This window comes from Scyliorhinus canicula, chromosome 3, assembly GCF_902713615.1.
Source record: "Scyliorhinus canicula chromosome 3, sScyCan1.1, whole genome shotgun sequence".
Classification (NCBI taxonomy): Eukaryota; Metazoa; Chordata; class Chondrichthyes; order Carcharhiniformes; family Scyliorhinidae; genus Scyliorhinus; species Scyliorhinus canicula.
Window position 1 is genome coordinate 239243319 of NC_052148.1, and position 24684 is coordinate 239268002.

General features: G+C 48.3%; 1 protein-coding gene across 4 annotated transcripts in view; it reads left to right on the plus strand.

The window, feature by feature from the left end:
• Positions 1-24684, plus strand: part of inpp4b (inositol polyphosphate-4-phosphatase type II B) — a 1043608-nt gene that overhangs the window by 384919 nt on the left and 634005 nt on the right. For 3 of the 4 annotated variants that reach the window (XM_038792440.1, XM_038792442.1, XM_038792441.1), the window contains one exon: positions 10886-10970. In XM_038792440.1, the coding sequence (XP_038648368.1) occupies positions 10886-10970 (85 nt within the window). Of the gene's footprint in view, positions 1-10838; positions 10971-24684 lie in introns of those variants that run through there. The other variant, XM_038792445.1, reaches the window with a different exon arrangement.

The following is a 24684-nucleotide window of genomic DNA, read 5'->3' on the forward strand; positions in this document are numbered from 1 at the left end:
GCACGCCCGTGGTGCTTGATCCTCTCTCCGCCCCCCCACACTTACCTGTCGCGCGATGTTCACGCCGGCAGCGACCAGGTGTGGTTGCCGCCGGCGTGAACCGGATGGGGTCGTCAGGCCGCTCGGCCCATCCGGGCCGGAGAATCACCGGGAAAAACGGCGAGCAGCGATTCTCCGAGTGGGGTGCGACGCCATTTTGGGGGGGGGGGGGGGGAGAATCGCGGGTGGTGCCAGGGTGGCGTGGCGTGATTCGCCCGGCCCTCCCGCGATTCTCCCCCCCCGGTGTGGGGAGCGGAGAATCGCAGCCAAGGTTTGGTACCCCCACAATCCTAAAACTGAGCCCTCTTCAAGTACATGTCTAATGGTATTTTGAAGGTTTCTATGGAATCTGATTCCGCCACCTTCAGGTTCAACATTCAGGAGCATTCAAGCTCTTAATAATCATCTGTACGAGAAAAAAGATTGCTCCTTTTTGTGAGGGCCACGAAGAATCCAGCACGAGCTTTCAGGATACAAAGAAATAACATTTATTTACAAATTAACATATATATACACACACACACAACAGCAGCAACAACTTCTCTTGCTGCCAACTCCTCTCTCCCTGGTTCCAAACTGGCCAGCTCTATTTATGCAGGGAGTCTGCTAATGATTTCTCCGCCCCCCTCATTGAGGAAGCTCATACTCCCACAGGATTGTGGGATTGTCATTAGTCCCCAGCCAATGGTAAGCAGGCAGGTTATAACATCCCTCCCCCCCCCCAAAGTCCAAGGAATCCACCGAAGACCCTGGCGAAGGAATGAGTCGGACTCGTTTTGCCGCAGGCCGGACACCATTTCCACAAGGAGCTGGATCAGGCAGCGTTTAACGAGATGGAGATCGGCGCTTCCGTAATGAATGGCATAACAGCTGTACATCCACGGTCCGTGGGCCCGAGGATTCCCCCTCTGAGGTATCTTGTGTCTCCATCTCGGAGTCAGAGTCTGCTGCCTCCGTCATCTCGCCGTCTTTATCTCCACGCGGTTCTGTCACGACCTGCGCAGGCTTTGAATGAGGCACCAAAGGAAGATTGTGAAGAATACTTTCCCTTGTGTCTGGTCTCTGCGGTTGTAGAAATGAGCTCCTGGGTCGGGGAATCTTTGGCAGGGATAGTCTTCTGGACCGAACATGGTCTACATGTTTGCGCTGGAGACGTCCTTGGGCTTGCACCTGGTGTGGTGGTATGATTTGCATAGCTATCTGCCATTGGTGCAGAACACCGGCTTACCATTGGCCCTGGTCGGTCATGTGCCTCTCGACCGATTGGTTGAGGCCAGTCATGTGACGGCTCTCCGATTGGTCGAGAGGCAGAGTTAACCACGCCTCCATACCGAGGTATAAATAGTCAGAACGCCCGGCGGTCGTCCATTTACTGTAGTCGACCGCAGGGCTAAGTTCTAGCTTATTAAAGCCTAATTTTTGTACAGCAACTCGTCTTGCGTTCGATTGATGGCTCACCAATTTAATAAGCTAGATTTTTGAAGATGGAGTTCCAGATCAAGCCCGAATGCCTCCGCATCAGCCCGCAAACTCAGAACGCTTCAGAAATTTTTCAACATTGGCTGGCATGTCTCGAAGGATACCTGGAGTCTGCAACCAGCCCCCCCACCATGGCACAGAAGCTTCACATCCTCCACTCCAGCGTGGGCACAGCAGCCTACGCGATGATCAAGAAAGAGAAAGATTACGATGCGGCCATGCTTAAGCTGAATGGACAGTTTCTTAAACCAGTCAACAGAGTATTCGCCCGACATCTGCTGGCCACCAGACAACGGCTCCCCGGTGAGTCATTAGACCAATTTTACCATGCCCTCGCTATCCTGGGGAGGAATTGCTCCTGCCTCCAAGTTTCAGCCACGGAGCACATGGAACTGCTGATCAGAGATGCTTACGTGGCTGGGATGCAGTCCCCCGCTATCCGCCAGCGGATGCTGGAGAAAGACGACCTCAGCTTAACTGAGGCACGGACTCTCTCCACCTCCCTGGAAGTCGCCGATTTAAACGCCCGCGCCTATGTCCCCAGCCGCGCTGCACCACCCTGGGCCTCCTGGCACGCTTCCTCACCGCCATCCGCCGCTCCCGACCTCCCTCAGGCCTGTGCCGCGGGACGCCCCGACAAGTCCACGGGGCCCCGCTGCTATTTTTGTGGGTTCGCGAAACACCCTCGCCCGCGCTGCCCAGCCCGCTCCGCCCTCTGTAAGAGCTGCGGGAAGAAGGGCCACTTCTCCTCCGTCTGCCAGGCCAAAACGGTCGCTGCTGTACCGCACAGCGACCAGGGATCCCCCCCTCTGGGCCCTTGCTGGCCCCTCGAATACGGCGCGCCGATCTCTCCCCCCCCCGGGCCCCTGCACCCAGCCGGCGCGTGTCTCTCTCTTCTCCGGGTCCCTCCAGCGCACCGCGCAACTCTCTCCTCGCCACCCCCGGGCCCCTGCATCTGGCCTGCACGCCTCTCTGCCCCCGCTCCCAGCCGCTCCGTTCGGCTCGCCGGCATCGCTAACTCTGCCCCCCTCAACCACGAGGGCCCCGCGTGCGCCGCCATCTTGGGGCGCCGACTCCACGTGCGGGTCCTGGGCTCCGCCATCTTGGGGCGCCGACCCCACGTGCGGATCCTGGGCGCCGCCATTTTGGGGCCCCGACTCCACGTGCGGGTCCTGGGCGCCGTTATCTTGGGATCCCGACTCCACGTGTGGATCCTGGGCACCACCTTCCGGGACTGGCACGCAAGGTTCTTCCAGCACCTACTCGGACGACGACGACTATGGATCTTCTCCATGGCTCGCGGCCATTCAGCTCGACCAGTCACGTCCACGCATGCTCGCCAAAATGACAATGCTGATCCACCTCAACGGCCACGAGACAGGCTGCCTGCTGGACTCCGGAAGCACGGAAAGCTTCGTTCACCCTACCACGGTAAGACGCTGCGCGCTCCCTGTCCATCCTGTAAAACACAAAATCGGGTTAGCCTCAAGTTCGCACTCCGTCTGCATCACCGGCGGCTGCATCGCGGACCTCACGGTCCAAGGGAAGGTTTTTAAAAATTATAAACTCCTTGTCCTCCCTGACCTTTGCGCACTGGCACTCCTAGGACTGGACTTCCAGTGTAACCTGCAAGCTTGACCTTCCAATTCGGCGGCCCTATACCCCCCCTCACTGTCTGCAGCCTCGCGTCCCTCAAAGTCGACCCCCCCTCCTTGTTTGCTAATCTCACCCCCGTTTGCAAACCCGTCGTGACACGGAGCAGACGGTACAGCGCCCAGGACCGGTCCTTCATCAGGTCCGAGTTCCAGAGGTTGCTGAAGGAAGGCGTCATCGAGGGCAGCAACAGTCCCTGGCGAGCCCAAGTGCTGGTGGTGCGGACTGGGGAGAAAAACCGGATGGTCATTGACTATAGCCAGACCATCAACCGGTTTACGCAACTGGACGCGTATCCTCTCCCCCGTATTTCCGCCATGGTAAACGATATCGCAAAATACAAAGTCTTCTCCACTGTGGACCTTAAGTCCGCTTACCACCAGCTCCCCCTCCGCGCGAGTGACCGCAAATACACCACGTTTGAGGCAGATGGGCGCCTCTATCACTTCCTTAGGGTTCCATTTGGTGTCACAAATGGGATCTCGGTCTTCCAACGGGAGATGGACCGAATGGTCGACAAGTACGGATTACGGGCTACCTTCCCGTATCTTGATAATGTCACCATCTGCGGCCACGATCAGGACCATGACGCCAACCTCCAGAAATTCCTCCAAACCGCAAAACTCCGCAAAACTCCTTAACCTCACATACAATAAGTGTTTAGCACCGGCCGTCTAGCCATCCTCGGCTACGTAGTGCGTAAAGTAGTGATAGGCCCCGACCCTGAACGCATGCGCCCCGATGGAACTCCCTCTCCCCAATACCCTCAAATCCCTTAAACGCTGCCTGGGTTTCTTCGCTTACTACGCCCAATGGGTTCCCAACTACGCTGACAAAGCCCGTCCCTTCATTCAAACCACGACCTTCCCGCCGTCGACAGAGGCCTGCCAGGCCTTTAGCCGCATCAAAGCGGACATCGCAAAGGCCACGATGCGCGCCATCGACGAGTCCCTCCCCTTCCAGGTCGAGAGCGACGCATCAGAAGTAGCTCTGGCGGCCACCCTGAACCAAGCGGGCAGACCCGTGGCCTTCTTCTCCAGAACCCTCCAGGCTTTCGAACTCCTCCACTCCTCTGTGGAAAAGGAAGCCCAGGCCATAGTCGAAGCGGTGCGACATTGGAGGCACTATTTGGCCGGCAGGAGGTTTATCCTCCTCACAGACCAACGGTCAGTAGCCTTCATTTTTGATAATGCACAAAGGGGCAAGATCAAGAATGACAAGATCTTACGGTGGCGGATCGAGTTGTCCACGTACAACTATGAGATCTTGTATCGACCTGGGAAGCTCATGAGCCTCCTGATGCCCTGTCCCGCGGTACCTGGGCGCAGATAGACCGCCTCCGCTCCCTCCACGCGGACCTCTGCCATCCAGGGGTGATCCGCCTCTACCATTTCATTAACGCCCGCAACCTGCCTTTTTCCATCGCGGAAGTCAGGAGAGTAACCCGTGATTGCCACATCCGCGCCGAGTGCAAACCGCACTTCTACCGCCCCAAGCGTGCATACCTGATCAAATCATCCCGCCCCTTCGAACGTCTCAGCATTGACTTCACTCTAACAACCTTCCCTCTAACAACTGCAACATTTACTTCCTGACGGTAATTGACGAATTCTCCCGCTTCCCCTTCGCCATTCCCTGCCCCGACATGACCACATCGACCGTCATTAAGGCCCGCCTCTCCATCTTCTCCCTGTTCGGCTACCCCGCGTACATACACAGCGATCGGGGGTCCTCATTTATGAGCGATGAGCTGCGTCAATTCCTGCTCAACAGGGGCATTGTCTCTAGCAGGACGACCAACTATAACCCCCGGGGTAACTGACAGGTCGAGCGGGAGAATGGTACCATCTGGAAGACCATACTATTGGCCTACGGTCCAGAGATCTCTCTATTTCCCGATGGCAAGAGGTTATCCCCGATGCCCTACATCTATCCGCTCACTCCTCTGTACCGCAACAAATCAGACACCTCATGAACGTCTTCTTGTTTTCCCCAGGAAGTCGTCCTCCGGATCCCCTCTCCCGACATGGCTGGCCGCCCCCGGACCCATCTTGCTCCGGAAGCATGTGCGGGTGCACAAGTCCAACCCGTTGGTGGAACAAGTGCAGTTACTCCACGCTAACCCGCAGTACGCGTATGTGGAGTACCCGGGACCTGGCACCCGCCGGCGTGCGGCCTTCCCCCCTTCACCACAGACCCCCCCTTTTTTTCCCCCCAGCGCCCCACCCAGGCCACCCCTCCCCCATCCATGGCGTCTCCACAGCCAGCTCGGGTGACGGAGACTGTTCAAGGACCATCGCTCCCGGACTCCAGGACGTCAGCGGAACCACCACCATCGGCTGAACCGACGTCACCTACTCCACTGCGGCGGTCTGCCAGAACGTCACGGGCCACGAAAAGACTGATCGAATCGATTTAAATTACAACAGCTCCATGGACTTTGTGTACTATTGTTAATTGTCTGGGCCCGTGGGAAGCCAAAACAATGTAATAAAAGAAAAGAAGAGAACATTTTTTTTTTCTATCTCCCTTCCCCGGCTGCTACTCATACCACCAGTTCTCTTCCCCCCCGCCCCCGGCTCGCGTTGATCCCCCCCCCCCGCCCGCCTCGCCTCGCCTTCTTTCTCCGCAAGGGGTGAATGCGGTGGTATGATTTGCATAGCTGTCTGCCATTGGTGCAGAACACCGGCTTACCATTGGCCCTGGTCGGTCAAGTGCCTCTCGACCGATTGGTTGAGACCAGTCATGTGACGGCTCCGATTGGTCGAGAGGCTGAGTTAACCACGCCTCCATACCGAAGTATAAATAGTCAGAACGCCCGGCGGTCGTCCATTTACTGTAGTCGACCGCAGGGCTAAGTTCTAGCTTATTAAAGCCTAACTTTTGTACAGCAACTCGTCTCGCGTTCGATTGATGGCTCATCACCTGATAAGAGATAGGGCCCGTTTGGCGAAAGATTATGCCAGGGACCCACTAAACACCGCCAGCAAAATTCCGAACCAACACTGGGTCACCGGGCATAAACTGCCGAATCGGCCGATGCCGAGAAAAACCATGTCCCTGCCGTTCTTGTGTGCGGCGTACTTTTGCGCCAATGTCTGGGAAAACCATGCCAAGGCGGGTGCGAAGTCTCCGGCCCATTAGGAATTCTGCGGGAGCTACCCCAGTCACCGCATGGGGGTGGTCCTATATGAAAACAAAAACCGAACCAGTCTCGTGTCCATCGACCCGGAAGACTGCTTCTTTAGGCCTTGTTTGAATGTCTGCACTGCGCGCTCCGCCAACCCATTTGAAGCCGGGTGGTAAGGGGCAGTGCGGATATGGCGTATGCCGTTCATCTTCATGAACCTTGCAAACTCCTCACTTGTGACCGGAGTGCCATTGTCCGTGACCAGCACCTCGGGGAGGCCATGCGTACTGAAAGACAAACGAGTCTTCTCGATTGTTGCGCAGGACGTTGTGCCTCCCATCTTATGCACCTCTAGCCATTTAGACTGGGCGTCGATTAATAGCAGGAACATGGATCCTTGAAAAGGGCTGGCGAAATCCACATGCAGCGTGCCCAAACCCGCCCTGGCCATTCCTAGTGATGTAGGGGCGCGGCCGGCGGAAGCTTCTGATGCTCCTGGCAAATGGAGCAGTTTTGGGCCACCTTCTCAATGTCGGTGTCGAGGCCTGACCACTAGACATAACTCCGGGCCAACATTTTCATTTTGGTCACACCTGGATGGCCATTGTGCAAGTCTATCAGTATCAGCTCCTGTCCTTTTTCCGGGACAATGTTACGCGTCCCCCACAAAAGGATGCCGTCTTCCACGCTGAATTCGGACAGCTTGGAGGAAAATGCCCGCAACTCGTCTGGGAGCTGTCTATGCTGCCCACCATACAGGACTATGTGCCGAACCTTTGACAGGACTGGTTCCGTCTGGGTCCACTCACGGATCTGTGATGCCGTGACAGGCAAGGTGTCCATAAAATTTAGGGTTGCAACCACCTCACCGGTCGTGGGGGTCGACATGGGGCCGGTCGATAAAGGCAGTCGGCATTCCCTATTTGGGTTCCTGGTTTGTGCTCCAGAGAATACCCGTATGCAGTGAGCAACAAAGCCCAGCGCTGGATCCGTGTGGAAGCAATGGGCGGTATTGGCTTATCCTCTCTGAGAAGTCCCAGCAGAGGCTTATGATCAGTCACGATAGTGAAGTGGTGGCCATATTCGTACTGGTGGAAACATTTCACCGCAAAGATCACTGCCAGGCCCTCCTTCTCTATCTGCGCGTACTTTTTTTCCGCTGCAGTCAATGTGCGGGAGGCGGCCGCTCGGCCCCGTTCTCCATCTTGTGGGACAGAACGGCCCCAATACCATACAGGGATGCATCACATGTGACGAGCAAAGGCTTTCCAGGATCATAGTGGGTTAGTAACCCAGAAGACGACAATTGTTGTTTTAGCCGCCAGAAAGCGGTTTCTTGCGGCTGACCCCAAACCCAGGTGTGATTCTTCTTTAGCAGAAGGTGCAACGGGGCCAGCGTAGTTGCCAGATTGGGGAGGAACTTTCCGTAATAGTTTACGAGGCCGAGAAACGAACGAAGGCGCAAAGTGTCAGTCGGGGCGGGGGCCTGTTGAATCGCGCGCACCTTCTCTGTGACGGGGTGCAAACCTTCGCGGTCCACCCGATAACCCAGGTAGACTACTTCCTTTGCCTGAAAAACGCACTTTGTGCGACGTAAACGGACTCCATCCTCCGAAAAGCGTCTAAGGACAGCCTCCAAATTTTCGAAATGTTCCTGCTCTGACGTCCCTGTGATCAAACGTCATCTAAGTAAACAGCAACACGTGGTAAACCTCTCAAAATGCCCTCCATAACGCGTTGAAAAATAGCACAGGCAGAGGATACGCCAAAGGGCAAACGTGTATATTCATACAGGCCCTGGTGTGTATTAATCATTACATATGGCTGGGAGGCAGGGTCCAGCTCCAACTGCAGGTAGGCGTGACTCATATGTAATTTTGGGAATGAGAGTCCGCCTGCAAGCTTCACATAGAGATCCTCTATGCGAGGCATTGGGTATTGGTCAAGGCGGGAAGCCGTATTCACTGTAAGTTTATAGTCGCCGCACAAGCGAACTGTGGCATCTGGCTTCATTACAGGTACAATTGGTGCTGCCCAGTCAGCAAAACGGACAGGCCTGATGATACCCAAAGTCTCCAAACGAGTGAGCACCCTTCGACCTTCTCGAGCAAGGCGTAAAGCACTGGGCGCACCCGGAAATAGCTCGGCATGGCTCCTGGTTCGACTTGGATACGGGCTACAGCCCCTTTTATTTTCCCCAAACCGGGCTGGAATACATCTGGGTATCGTCTTAGCACCTCAGTCAACCCTCCCGAAACTGTTTGGAGGATGTGCTGCCACTGCAACTGCAAATGGCGCAACCAGTCCCGACCCAACAGGCTGGGCCCATGGCCGCGCACCACGATAAGTGGGAAACGCCCCTCCTGGCATCCATAAACAACAGGGGTCATCGTAATTCCTGCAATGTCCAATGGTTCCCCCGTATAGGTGGCCAACCTGGCCAGTGTGTCGGTTAATGCAAGTGTCTGTGTACCCTGCTTGATGCGGTCGAATGTCCTCTGGGTGATTACGGAGACCGCTGCGCCAGTGTCCAACTCCCTCTCAAGCGGGTGACCATTGACCCGTACTGTCACTTTAATGGGGGCCACACGGGGAGCTGCCACACAATGCAGCTGCAGGCAGTCATCCTCCGTCTCCACGTCCTCGGAAGTAGTCGCCGCAGGTTCATCCAAATGAAAGGTACGGCCCCTGGGCTGGCCCCAATTTTGGTCAGAATGACGGCGCCTCTGGCACCCCCAGGACCGGAGTCCGCGACGGGGTTGGCGCCTACAAGTCTGACACGAACATGGCTCCTCATCCATTGGTTCTGGAGAAGGCTCCCTTCAGGGAGGAATGTCTGACGGCCACTGGCGTTGATCCGGATGTCGCCTTGCCCAACGTACTGCAGGGGTGCTTTCGGACAGAAGGTGTTGCGTCCCAAGGCATGCACCTCCATTCCCTGTAGCTCCTGCACTCCTTGTTCTGCGCTCTCTCGGGACAATACTATTTGAATGGCCTGTTGAAAAGTCAATGTTTGCTCGGCTAATGACTTTCTCTGGGTGGCCGCATTGTTAATACCGTAAACCAAACGGTCGCGTAACATTTCTGACAAGGTCTCACCATTGTCACAGTACTCCGCAATCCTGCGTAGCCTTGATAGAAAGTCAGCAAGGGATTCTCCTGGGCTCCTTTCAGCCGTATTAAACCGGTAACATTGGACTATCGTGGATGGGGTTGGGTTAAAATGTTGCCCCACTAAGTTCACAAGTTCATCAAACGTTTTAGTGTCTGGCGCAGCTGGGTACGTAAGGCTCCTAATCACCCCAAACGTATGAGGGCCGCAGGCGGTGAGCAATATGACCACCTGGCGCTGGTTTTCGGTGATGTTGTTTGCCCGGAAATAGTAACGCATCCTTTGTGCGCACTGATTCCAGCTTTCCAGCGCAGCATCAAAAACATCCAAATGTCCGTACAGAGGCATGGAGTAATAGAAAACAACTTCCAACCTGTGTCCAACAAAAATCCAGGGAGGTGGCTTCAGCAGTGTAGACAGCTATTCACTTTAACCCTCATCGCCAGTTTTGTGAGGGCCACGAAGAATCTAGCATGAGTTTTCAGGATACAAAGAAATAACATTTATTTACAAATTAACATTTATAGACACGCAACAACAACTTCTCTTGCTGCCAACTCCTCTCGCCCTGGTTCCAAACTGGCCAGCTCTATTTATGCAGGGAATCTGCTAATGATTTCTCCACCCCCCTCATTGGGGAAGCTCATACTCCCACAGGATTGTGGGATTGTCATTAGTCCCCAGCCAATGGTAAGCAGGCAGGTTATAACACTCCTAATTTTCACACTCGTTCTTTTGCTAATTATTTTAAATCTATAACCTTTGGTTGCTGACCCACTGGCCAGAGGAAATACCACCTCCCTACTGGCTCGATCAAAATATCTCAGAATTTTGAATGCCTTCTTTTATTTGGAGAGAAATATTTAGAATTAAAGAAGCTTTTGTAGTGTTGTAATTGATCTCAAGTGCACAGCGCTGAATTATTGATTTGATATTTATGGTCACTTTTTTTCTGAACACCCCTCCTTTGCTCAATGCAAAGAATCACTCAATGTAAAAAATTTTAAACCAGATGAATGAAGGTAAATCATTTTCTGACGTCCTTGCATTTTGTTTCCTTTTAATTTCATTGAACAATGCATCAACAATATCGTTGAACATGCATATTGCTGATGTATTTTCAGTGACTGTCATTTTAACGTGTCATTTATTTCTTTGCCAAATTGGTGACGTGGCTGTAAATGTGGGTTCAAATCTGCAGTGTTAATTTGTTTTCTTGCCTGGACAATGTCCTTTCATTGAATTTTACTCAGGCTAAATGGTCTGAGGCAGAATTACTTGAACAATAATTAACAATTTAATTTTATCTGCAGACTTTGCCCTCTTGCAGGCTTTTCCTAATCCCAGTGGCTAATTCATTGCAAGGGAGGTGGACCATTTGAACAGCTGCTGCACATTGTCAGTGGATACTTACAGTGGATAGTTGGTAGAGGTGCTCTGATTTCTAATTTTTCCTCATTTGCTTCCTGCAGGCATCAGACCCTGCTGAGGTAATAGTGCTGGAACGATGTGACATTGTGGAGTGCAGAGATAACAGGAGCACAGCATTAACTATCAGTGAGTATTCACCTGACATATTGAATTCTGGATGATTTCAACTTGACTTTTACTGCCATGAAAAGTGTTTGATTATATTCTGGAATTATGTCACTTTCTTTAATTAAAGAAAACAAAAGAAATTTGTTTAATGAATTTGCGCTAGTTACAAACACTAAAATAAATTTTGTATTATAAAATATTAGTTGGAAAACTGCAACCTGGTCATGATTGCAGTTGACAATCGATGAGAGATCTTTTTGAGCCTTATATAATGTATCTTAGAATCTGTTAGCCTCAAGCTGTTTTGCAGCAAAGTTGATTTTTTTTCAAAGTGCTAACCTAATCTGCTGTTCTTATGTGTGCAAAATATGTCATCTTTGAAACATAATTTGAAAGAAAAATAAATAATACACCGGTTAATGGATGTACAAAGTTCAATAGGGTTTGATGAATTAATGTCTCAGTGAGCAACTGAACTTCCTGTTTTTGTGCTGTGATTTAGACCAAGGTTCATGTTTCAATTCCTAAATTGTGCCAAATTACCGAATTTCAGACCTGGTGACCTGGCCTCAGGCCAGATCTGGAGGATGCAGAAATTGACTTCAGCAGACTTGCTAGTGTTTATGTTGATACCTTTGCTGTACAGCGTGTTTGCAGTGCTGGGCGAGGGAAGGATTGTGTCCCTGATACTTTTCATGGAGAATGACTTGCCAGTGTTTACTGTCACATGACAAAAGGCTACTGGTGACTCTTGAGCTGTGCCCACGCCTGATTTAATGCCTTTGGAGAGGATGCAGGATATAAAAGCTGTGAAAGAGCACATACCTTTCGAACATTACTGGTGCAAATGAATCCTTGTGTTCCTCTCAGATAACTAAAAATATAAAGGTCAACATCAAAGCAGAAGAAAACCTCCTTTGTCCATTCTGGATCTAACAACATTTTGTGTCTCAATGATGAACTGAAATCACTCTAATCTTTGTGCCTGATCTTTGTGCTTGTTGACCTATTTTTGTTTAGCGTTGTTGCCCCCCAATGCCGGATCCTGGATCATCGACTGAGAGCACCTGAGATTATCATGATGTGCTCTTGAGGGCCTGGGTGCAGAGCACAGTGCCTTGCCATTGTCGGGACGGTCTATGCCACTTGACAATGGAAGCAACGAGAACTGATTCAAAGGCTAAGGAGAGCAGGTATGGGGTCATACTGAGAGAGGACTGAATGAATCTCTCCTATGGGATCAGTGCTACTATCTTGTAGTTGCACTTATTGACTCCCAATGCAGTACATGAGAGCAGTGTGGATGATGCCTGGAACCTCCTGCCCATGCTCTCCACACTCCTGTTTACGCTCTCCTTCATTGATTGGAAACCTGGGGAAATGCTAAACCCCAGAGCCACAGTGGCAGCAGTCTGAGCTCACAGAAAAGCTGCCACCAGAGATTCCATAATTATGGACCTCTTGCCAATGGCCAGAGGGTTGAGAAAATGTTCCATGATTAACAGCATGATCTTTATGCCATGCTCAATAACCACAAACTACTTAAGAGCTGGAATTTCTATAGTATTGTGTGCAAGTTCACAAGCAGGTTGTCTGGTGCAGTTAGAATATCCTTCACAACAGTTATCATGCTTTTTTATGTAGCCTGTGCTTTGAGGTCTTCATCTGTGCCTTTTACCACAGGACATGCATGGGGGCTTTCCCTCTAAGAAGTTGTTTCTTGTATTGTCCTACACCCCCTCCCCCCAGAACATCATCATGCATACTAGTGTTCCTTTGTCAGCTCAGCCTTTGGTCGACTGAGGAAGAGAGCATTTGAAAACCAGAATCACAAACCTGAGACCAGGCAGCAGTGATGCTCCTGCTCTTGTATGTTTTGGAAATTTGGACAATCTACAATAGCAGGCACCTCAAAGCACTTGAGAAGTATTACCAGTGGTACCATTGCAAAATCCTCCAAATCAAGTGGCAAGAAAGGACATCCAACAGCAGTGTCCTCTCTGAAGACAATATGCCCAGCATTGCTAATGACTCCAGATCAGCCTTGCTGGGTAAATACTTCGTCCATATGCCTGATGCAAGATTCGGTAATCTACTCTACTGGCAACTCAGTTGTGGCAGGGACTCTTAGTGGGATAACAGCAGTGCTATAAAGATGCTCTCAAAGCATCCCAGAAGAGGACAAACTGCCCCGGCGGTTCAACGGGAGCTGCTGGCTTGTGACTGATAAAAATGCAGAAGATTCATTCAGGAAGGCGCTGAACACATTGAGACACTTCATCAGCAGCATGCACAGACAAACTCAAGGCATTGGAGTGAGGGCACAATCGTCCCAACAACCCAACCCCCGACCCTCCAAGCAGCATTAACGCTGCACGTGGCAGAGCCTGCAGATTGCATATTAGATTTGTCAGCCATCTCAGAACCTGAGTCAAAGTGGAAGCAAGTCATTGTCAATTCCTAGGGACTGCTATGAAGAAGAAACTAGTGTTTTGAGGATTCCAGTACAGGCCTGCTAGCCTATCCTGGAGCTGTCTGGTGTTTGCAAGGCTGTAATTGTATCTTTATTACTGCTGTCTTCTTCTAGCTCTTTGACCCCCCCTAGTACTCTAGCCCAATTGGCATTCAATGAATGCAGTTGCATTTTATCATGCCTTATCTGTGAGGATTAGATTTCAGTGAGAAGAGAGAATCTAAGGTGGTCAGGAATATACATCCTTCATAGCAACCGTGGGAATGTGTCAAGTAGTGAAGCTGAAATCCCCCTTGACATATGAGAGGGCATTCTTGGGTGTTGTTCTCTTATTGTCCATCCTCACTTGCTTGTGTCATTATCCTGCAAGAAGAAGACAGAGTTTTTGCGACAGCCATGTAAGATGGTTTGAGAATTTGCACGCGAGGTTGAATTTAGTTGGTGTGCTAAAGGTGGCAGAAATTTCAAGAAGTAATAGGAAGAAAGTAGCTGGTGCAGGATGTTGAACTAGACGTTATGAGGTGGAGTAAAGTGTGCTGCACTGATTGGCAGCGTGCTGGTGAAGAGCAGGGTGGGAGGGACAGCTTGTGAGGATGAGGGCTGCAGTAGATTTCAACAGAGTGTAATGCAAGAGTTGAGTTTGACGCCTTAGCTGAACAACCTTGGCATTGTAACCAAGTCTGTAGTGAGATGTTCCAAGTGCATACCTGCTCAACCACTCCTGCCAAGCAGTTTGTCTGGAGATCGTACCATCTGCTGGGTTACTTCCTTTCAAATCTCCTGAATTAGTACCTCCAAAACAACATAGAATTCCTACAGTGCAGAAGGGGACAATTCGGTCTATCAGATCTGCACCGACCCTCTGAAACAGCACCCTACCTCGGCCCACTCATCCACCCTCTATCGTATAGCCCTACCTAGCCTGCACATCTTTGGACACGAAGCGGCAATTTAACATGGCCAATCCACCAAACCTGTACGTTTTTGGACTGTGGCAGGAAACCAGAGCACCCGGAGGAAACCCATGCAGACACTGGGAGTAAGTGCAAACTCCATACAGACAGTCACCCAAGGTCGGAATTGAACACGGGTCCTTGTGATGCAACAGTGTTAACCACTGTGCCACCGTACCGCATCTGACAGTTAAGGGGCCACTGCAGTATCTCTCCTGGATAACATTGTAAGAAGTGTTCAATGACTGTTATCTACGTCCCAGAATTTGTCATCACAATCCCTCAACACATGTTGTCCCACCGAAAGAAATATCCACCAGACATGGCGACGCAGTGTTAAACGGTCTGGATTGAGTGGCCCTGGGAGTACTCAGTATTAACTCAGCCCCATGAATCTCGTGCACCAGGCCAAAGGTAAGCAAGGAATTAATACCTAGCACCCTCCTTCAGTTGATGAATCAGTACTCTTCTATGTCCACCTAACCTGCACATCTTTGAACTGTGGGAGGGAACCAGAGCATCCAGAGGAAACCCACGCAGACACGAAGGGAACGTGCAGACTTTGCACAGACAGTGATCCAAGCTAGGAATTGAACCTGGGACCCTGGAGCTATGAAGCAACTGTGCTAACCACTGTGGAACCGTGCCGCCCAAAAATTGAATTCAAATTTCACCATCTGCCTTGGTGGGATTTGAACCCAGGTTCCCCATCACCCTTGGTCTCCGGATTATTAATCCAGTAACAATACCACTACGCCACTGCTCCTCCTTCAATGGAAACACCAGGTGGTGAGAGAGCTGTCACAAGGGTGTCACAAAACTACCTAACTTCATCTTCACCAACCTACCTGTTGCAAATGCATTTGTGTGTGACAGTATTGGTAATAGTGTCCATGGCACAGTTGTTGTGGACGTGCATTAAGCCAACCTCCATTGTGTTGCTTAGCTGTACCTCTGTGCTAAATTACATAGGCACCAAACAGATCTCTCAGCTCCACTGGGCAGCCATGAAGCACTAAGAATCATTAGTGGCAACAGAATTATGTTCTGTCACAACGTGTACCTCATGGCACGGCATATTCCTCACTCTGCTATTGCCATCAAGCTAAGGGACCAACCCTGGTTCAATGAAGAATGTCAAAAAGCATGCCAAGCGCAGTAATAGACATACCCAATGTGTTGGTCCTCGTGTCTTAATAAAGCTTGTAGTCTCAAATGTGGAGAAGATGCTTTATTGTGAATTCGTTCTCTCTTCAGAGCTTAACTTACGGCTACCTCAAATGCTGCCTGCTTGTTTCTGTGTCCTGCTACGAGTTCTGCCTTCCGTGAAGTGTGTCATCACTTCCTGTCCCTGTGTATATATAGCTCTCCCGTGCTCCCTCTAGTGCTTGCTCAGTTGTATTGCATCTAGTCAGATCTACGATCACCCCATCCCCCCTTTTTTATTTACATATTTTCTGTACATCGTTAAAGAAAATTGTACAAAACAGTTACTTATGATATGTGTATCTATACAAGTGATGGTGCTATTGCATATTTTACAAAGTCCACTCAATAAAAAAATTTATGAGTCCATACTTGATGCATTTGTTAACTGAGTTTTTTTCTTTTGTTGTTGTTGACGTGGTGAATGTTGTCGGTGTTCTTGTAATTTTAAGTAACCAATGCGTCATCCCAAGGTGTTTGCATGGTCGAACCACTGGTGTTGACTGACATGGACTTTTTTATGTGCTTGTGGTATCGATTTATTATGTCATCTGCCTTGAAAGCTGGTGTGCTTGCTTGTTCTGGAGCAGATGTGAGTTTGTGCGATTCGTTGTCATCCCATGGCATGTTTGTAGACTTGTCATTGCTTTGCAGTGTGCTGTGGCATTGTCCTTCATGTGCAGAGTTGTACCATTTTGTACAAGTCGTTGTTTCATTGCTGTTGTTTCTGTCGTTCCTGTCTTTGTTTTCGTTGCCGTTCTTGTTGTTTTTGTCGTTTCTGTCTTTGTTGTTGTCGCTATCTTTGTTATGCTTCTTGTTGGTTTTGTTGTTCTTCTTGTTGCTTTTGTTCTTGCTGTTGTTATTCTCGTTTTTTGCGATTCTTGCGATTTTTGTTTTTCTTGTTATGCTCAATGAGTGTCCCGTGTAGATAATTTGAGACATTGAACGTTTTGTCTCGAGAATGATGAGAATGATCTGATGTTGCATTGATGCTGGTGACATCAGTCATTTGTTGTGGATTTGATTCGTCGTCTTTGCTTTCTTGGTGCTCCTCTTCTGGAGTCAAATTCTTCACAATTTCATTTGACGCGGTCTCTCTGGACTCTTGGTGCTCCTCTTCCGGAGTCAAAATCTTCATGATTACAATTGACGTGGTCTCTCTGGACTCTTGGCGCTCCTCTTCTGGAGTCAAAATCTGCATGGTTTCTGTTGGTGTTGTCTCTCTGGACTCTTGGGTGGCCCGACTCTGTGCTTCTGTACAGACAAGCTGAGAACTGTCAGTCTCGCTGTGAACCTGTACGTCGAGTGTGATCACCTTGTCACTGTTTTCGCATGCAGTGGGTAGATGTACATTGTCTTCTTCTTGTTCATGTGAGCTTGGTAGACTTTCATAGTCTGCTTGCGGTTGCTCAGATACGGCGGGTTGACCTTCATGGTCTTGTTCATGCATGGTGTTCGCCAGGGAGTGTTTGCTTGCTTCCCTTTGAGTCTTTCATCACTCGCACTGTGGAGCCTGTCATCGCTCGCTCTGTGGAGTCTTTCTGTGCTCTCTGTGTGGCGTCGTCTTCTTCTTGGGTATTGCTGTCATCCAATGTATCGACGATCTGCCGTGGCATCATGGTGTTGGATTCATCCACCATGAGTAGATTTGTGTTGAGCTTTGCGACCGTGTCGCTGATGCTGTGATCAGCATATCCGAATAACTCAGCCATGTCTGAGTAGTATTCTTTGAAAACCAAATCATCTTGGTTGGATTCATCTACCACGAGTAGATTTGTGTTGAACCTTGCGACCGTGTCGCTGATGCTGTGATCCGAATAACTCAGCCATGTCTGAGTAGTAATCTTCGAAAAACAAATCATCTTTTGTTGTTTCGGAATTCTTTTTGTTCTCTTCACTTTGGGTGGTGCAGACTGCTTTTTCCAGGGTGTTGTGAGAGTTATTTTCAACTGCTGGTTTAAGTTCAGGCGTTTTTCTGTGTCCTGAGGCAAGAAAATTTGGTTTTACAGCTTTAAGTATTTTGTTTTCAATTTTCGGGCATTTCCCTTTTAAGTAGGCGTGGTCCGGATGGTCAGACGTCATGACGCTCGTGACGTCATGCGTGGAAGCAATTGCACATGCGCAAATCGGCCTTCCTTAACTGTGCGGTTTTGTGTCCAATGCGCATGCGCGGCTTGCGCATGCGCATAACGATCCGCGACCAAAACGTTTTGAGACTGCGCATGCGCGGCTTGCGCATGCGCATAACGATCAGCAACACAAACTTCTTTTAACTGCGCATGCGTGGCGTGCGCATGCGCAGAACGCAAAACGGGTGATTGTAACTGCGCATGCACGGCTTCCGTTTCCTGCGCATGCGCAGACGCAGTTTGTAGTTCTTTGTCTGCCCGAGACTGCAAAATGTGGTCCGACGCCATTTTATCGCGGATTTCAGCATTTTTTCTTTCTAAAAGTTGTAAGTTACCTTTTCCTCTCGATCTGGACTGGATTTCATCATTTTGGCTTTGTGAAAAATTCAAGTTATTTCTTCTTTTTGATCTGTACTTTTCTTGACTGAAACCTTTCTGTTCTGATTTTGATTGTTTAAGTTTTGCATCACTCAGTCTCTGTGCAGTTTGGCCTCTGAGCATACCGTGCTGTTCAAATTTCTTACAGTACTCTTCAAATTTGTTTAGTATTGTTTGTAAGCTGTAGCTGTCTTCACCTTTTTGAGTATTTAAATACATTATATACTTTCCTAGCTTCATGTCCTGCGATGAGCATTGCTATTTTAATTTCGTCTGAGGCTGCTGCTGCTATGATATAGCTATGATATAAAAATCGAACAATTGTTTAAACATTTTCCAGACATTTCTTACATTGCCAGTCATGTCCAGCTGAGGTGGGTATCCATACCACATCCTCGAGTTAGCGAAGTCTTCCCAAGTGCAATGTCCAGTAGGAGATTTCCATGCCATTTTGTTCTTTCTGTGTCTGCAGCTGAGTTGGCCTGTAGTAAGCGTCTGAAGCCACTCTTGGTACCATGTGTTGTTCCTCGTGTCTTAATAAAGCTCGTAGTCTCAAATGTGGAGAAGATGCTTTATTGTGAATTTGTTCTCTCTTCAGAGCTTAATTTACGGTTACCTCAAATGCTGCCTGCTTGTCTCTGTGTCCTGCTATGAGTTCTGCCTTCCGTGAAGTGTGTCGTCACTTCCTGTCCCTGTGTATATATAGCTCTCCCGTGCTCCCTCTAGTGCTTGCTCAGTTGTATTGCATCTAATCAGATCTACGATCACCACACCCAATGCTGGTGTGCCAACCTTATGAGGTAAAACCACAACACAGGATCACATGAATACTAAACAGCAGAGGCAGCATGCAATAGAAAAAGCTAAGCATTCCCACAATTAACAGGTTTGATCATAGGTCTGCAGTGCTGCCACATCCAATCATGAATGGTAGTGGACAATTAAACAACTGACAGGCAGAGGAGGTGCCATGAATATTCCTATCCTCATTGATGGCAGAATCCAGCAGGAGTACAAAAGACCAGGCTGAAGTATTATCAATTGTCTTCAGCTGGAAGTGCAAAATGGATGTTCCTACTTTGTCTGTTCCATTATTCAGTGTATAGTCAATTCAATTGCTTTAAGTGATATCAAGAAACAACTGAGCACATTTGATACAGCAAACACTATGGGCAGCATCCTGGTTGTAATACTTGTGCTACAGAACCAGCACCTCCAACCATGTTATTCCAGTATGACTACAATACTGGCATCTGCCTAATCTGCCCATCAGCAAAGTAGTAGACGGTATGATCATCAATATGAAGAGACACAGGTCTGAATTATTCATTGCGTGTTTCTCGGACACTGCCTGCCATTGGCTGGTGGCAGGATCTTTTGGTCCTGCGGCTGTCAACGGGGTTCCCTGTTGTTTGCACCCTCTGTCGCTGGAGAACATAGGGTGATGATTTGGCGTCAGTGGGACCAGAACATTCCATCGGTGTGAACGGCCAGGAGATTCCAGCCACAATTACTAATAACTGCTCACCATCAGTTCATCCTTCAGTTACCCTTTGTCCACAACACGTTACAGCTTCAAAAAACAAAGTGGGTTCCTCGTCTATTTCAGAGGTCATTTAAGAGTAGACCACAATGCTGGGGGTTGGGTTTATATGTAGACCAGACCAGGTAAGGATTGCAAATTTCCTTTCCTGAATGAAATTAGTGAACCAGATGGGTTTTTATGACAATTGATGGTTTCATGTTTATTATTAGACTTCTAATTCCAGATAATTGAAAAACAATTGAATTCAAATTTGAACACTGGTCCCCAGAGCATTAGCCTGGGTTTCTGGATTACTTGACCGACGATAATACCAGTATGCAAATGCCTCCCTTTACTGATGCGTTGTGTTGATGAAGGATATATATATATATATATTCAAGGCTAATAGAAGTGATTGGGGAGGAGTTTGTAAAAAGTTTGTAAAAAGTACTGTAGGATTCCACCACATTCTATTGTGAGCTTTTCGGGACAAAGCAGCCCACATGACTGACACTCCATTTGTCGCCATTCGTATTCCCCAGTAGTTCAAGAAGGTGGCTGATCATCATCTCTAGGCAATAAATGTTAGGCTTGCCAGTGGTGCCCAAGAATATTTTTTTTCTAATAGTCAACATGAGAGGTGTGGAAAGAGTGAATCATTTTCAAATGAAAATAACTTTGGTTATTTTAACTGTTGTTGTGCTCAGGTGGGTTTATCCTTCGGAACACGGAATTAGCGCATGAGGGTCAGGATTGTGGCCAGTGATTTGCATTTTAATAACTATAGAGTAAAGTGACTGATATCTGACGTAATGGTAATGAGTGACTCTATAATATATATATATATATATGTGTAATAATCTAATAATCTTTATTATTTAACACTGCAATGAAGTTACTGTGAAAATCCCCAAGTCACCACATGTTGGAATTCAGAATGTCCAATTCACCTAACAAGCGCATCTTTTGGGACTTGTGGGCGGAAACCGGAGCACATGGAGGAAACCCACGCAGACACAGGGAGAACATGTAGACTCTGCACAGTGACCCAAGCGGGAATTGAACCTGTGACCCTGGCGCTGTGATGCAACAGTAATAACCACTGTGCTACTGCACAGATATATATATATATTTATATACATATCATTCAAAGTCTCGAATGGTAATGCTGTAGACTTTACATTAAAAAAATTTAAAGAAATCCCCAAGTTAGGAAGGCACAATGGTGCAGTGGTTAGCACTGCTGCCTCATGGTGCCGAGGACTATGGTTCGCTCCTGGCGCTGGGTCTCTGAATGGGTCTCACCTCACATCCAAAAGATGTGCAGTGTAGGTGACTTGCCCCTTAATTGGAAAAAAAGAAATGGGTACTCCAAATGTATCAAAAAACGGTTAGCAGTATACTTTATGTATATGCTGACAACTACTGCTATATTTAAAGAAGGTAGTAATTTTCAGAATTTAGTATCCTCAAGTGATGTTATTGTCAGTTATATTTTGCTCTCTGGCTCTCATTTTGAAACGCTTCGTGGGGTTCCTGTGATCTGTGACATTATCTGCTGAGCATTGAATGTCACAGTCTTAAGAAAAGATCAGAAGGAATGGCACTATGCACCAGCCAGAGTAATAAGAAGAAAACAGCTTCCCATGTTTCAGATCTACTTATGTGTTTTTACAATTTAAGAGTCGCGTTTTGTTGACCTTTGTTGTGCAGATAAGATAATCGAGGATGCAGCTACTGTTTTAATGTTTTTCTGGTGAATCTTATGGTTCGGCTTACAGCAGAGGAGGCAATAAATATTTTGAAATGAAAGATTGGATTTTAGAGAGAAAGTGGGTTCCCCCGGAGGGCTGAAAGCAGGGGGCGCACCTGCTTTGGTTGGGGGCAATGGGATCCTGGGCTCCATATTTGTCAGTGGTGGCCAGTTGAATAGATACTGCCAGGACTGGGACAATTAAGGATAGCTGCCTGCCCTCATGATCTGTTGGCCAATAGGAGGACTGGTAGCTCAGCAATCTTGGTAACGCCACCCCTGATGGTGGTGATTGCTGGAGCTCCACCTGCGAGATGAGGGTGCATGGACAGACGGCACCCTCAAGTCAGGCAAGAGGTGAGGTGTAGGTTATGAGGTTAGGCAGTGCTTTGCCATTGGGGGGATCCTCCATGGGCCAAAGAGAGCCTGAAAAGGCGCTACCCTCTCAGCCCACTGGACGGCTGCCAAGGTTTATCCAGTTGTCTTCCGATGGCCCCATCAGTGACCCCAGTCACTGTTAAAATGCCTTTGGAGGTGAGGAGAGGTCCTTAATTGGCCTCTTTTCTATGGCTCGATTGGGCTCTGACCAGGCAGATGATCTGTTGTCTTTGCCATTGCCTTCCTGCCTCCCAGATAGTTTCTTAAAGGCTGGTAAAAACTCGCCTGAAGTATCAGATATTTACTTTTCACCTCCACCAGAAATGCATTTGCCATGTTTGTTAATCTATTTGTCTATAAACAATATATCTCAAAAACTAATGGGCAGATTTCAATAAACTTCGTACACATATAGGATATGACTAAAGGAAGAACTGATTATTATTTTGCAAAGATGCGGATCCAGGTGCTGGACTTGTATAAAGGATCCATTAACATTGGGAGATGAGGCAAAATCGCATTTTTTTCTTTAGAAAGTTGTGCATTGTTTTATTTAGAATGTTATTGTTAGTTTTAGGACATTGTTGTTTATCTCAGTTGCTGTGGTGGAAACTGTCAAAATATGAACAGAATTTTCAGAGCATGTTATTGGATATGGTTTGGCCCAAAGGCTCATAACTGAGGTGGAATCCCTTAATAAAAAGATTTATATTTTTAGCTTTGCCATTGCAGAGCATACACCAGGCAGGGAAAAGCCTCCAGGAAGAACTGTGTAATTGTAATCAGGTGAAACAGCATGATGGAGGCATGTGCTCCACTTGGTGCTCATTCATGGAATGTGGGCATCATTGACTAGGCCAGAATTTATTAGCCATCCCGAATCATCCTTGAGAAGATGGTGGTAAGCTGCTGCCTTGAACTGCTACAGTCCACAAGGTGTAAGTATACTCACAGTGCTGTTAGGAAGGGTTTTGACCCAGTGGCAGTGAAGGAACTGTGATATTTCCAAGTCAGGATGGTAAGTGGCTTGGAGGGGAACTTCCAGTGGTGGTGTTCCTATGTAGCACAGTGGTTAGCACTGTTGCATCACAGCCCCAAGGACTCTGGTTCATAGTCATAGAAGTTTACAATTCCAGCCTTGGTTGATTGTCTGTGTGGAGTTTGCTCTTTCGCCCCCACGGTTGCGTGGGTTTCCTCCTGGTGATCTGGTTTCCCCCCACAGTCCAAAGGTGAGCAGGTTTGATGGATGAACCATGATAAATTGCCCCTTGGTGTCCAAAAGGATAGGTAGGGTTACCCCAAAAGAAGCCCCGAAGATCCGAGTAGGCAGATGAAAGTTGGTACCTCTGTGCTTGGAGCAAGGAAACACTTTTTGAGAAGTTGTTTGCGGTTTGACACAGCCGAAGAGCTGAAATTCTGCTTGAACTGCAGCAGTTCAAGATGGCAGCTTCATACCATCTTCTCAAGGGCATCTAGGGATGGGCAATAAATGTTGGCCTAGCCAGCAACACCCACATCCTATCAATGAATAATGGAAAATTGACGATTCCACGCATTTATTGAGTAGCCTGGTGTTTTTGATCACAGATTGCCATGTTCTTGAAGAGAAGTGAAGAATCCCACTCTGGTTCAAATGTGGCTGAAGGAATGGAACCTCAGGAGAAAAAAAGCCTGGTTTGTACACCGTACAGTGGCAGCTACTTAACCTTTGGTTTTTGTGGACTGGTGATGCCTCTTGCCCTGTTCCAGAATGCAGGGAGGAGCGTTCAAACACCGCAATGGTACCAAGTAATTTGAAGTGCTATTTCAATACAAAACACCGTTCTCTCTCTCTCTCCAGCAAGGATATAGAGTACTTCAAATGTCTGAGAGAACAATTCATAAAGAAAAATCGATATATGATGGAGTGTGTGTGGGTCTCAAATAATGCACAGGGGGCAAGCTACCTGGTGGCTGAGCTCATAGCAAATTTGAAGAATCCACACACCATTGCCAAAACCCTAATTCTGTCAGCATGCAAAAACATTGTGAGAGTAATGTTGGGAGCTGATGCTGGCAAATAAATCAACACAGTTCTTCTTTCTGATAATACAATCAAACAGCGTATTGACAAAATGTCAGTTGATATTGAACTGCTTCAGGAGGAATTAGAAATGAGTGGAAAATCGTCCCTGCAGATTGATGACTCCACAGATATTGGCAGATTCTGCCAGCTCTTGGCCATTGTGGGGAATGTTGACAGGGATTCTATCAAAGAGAATTTCTTCTTTCGCAAAGAATTGTCTGGTCATGTGACCGGAGAGGAAATCTTTGGTGTCACGCCTACTTACCTGGAGCAAATCGATCTTAACTGGACCAAGTGCAATAGCATCTGAGCAGCTTCCATGACAGGGAAAGTCAAAGGATCCATGAGAAAGTTGGAAGAACAGAATCCTGACATCCAGTTTAGCCATTGTATCCTGCACCATGAAGCCCTTGTTGTCAAAACAATGACAGGAGGATTGGCCATGCTAAATTGCCCGTAGTGTCCTTAAAAAGTAAGGTTAAGGGGCGGGTTGTTGGGTTACGAGTATAGGGTGGATACGTGGGTTTGAGTAGGGTGATCATTGCTCGGCACAACATCGAGGGCTGAAGGGCCTGTTCTGTGCTGTACTGTTCTACGTTCTATAATGCCATATGAGTTAACTGCAGTGAAAACTGTGAATTATGTGAACTCGCGTCCATTGAAATTGCACTCATTTACTATTTTGTATGAAGAGATGGGAGCCAAGTACTTGGTGTTACTCATGCACACACAAGTGCAATGGCTGTCTAAGGATAAGGTCCTCTCTCATGTTTATGAGCTTTGTAATGCACTGAAGATTTTCTGCTCTGCATGAATTTCCACACAAAGATTTACCATGTCAGCATTCTTGGTGTGCTCAGCTTGCATGTATT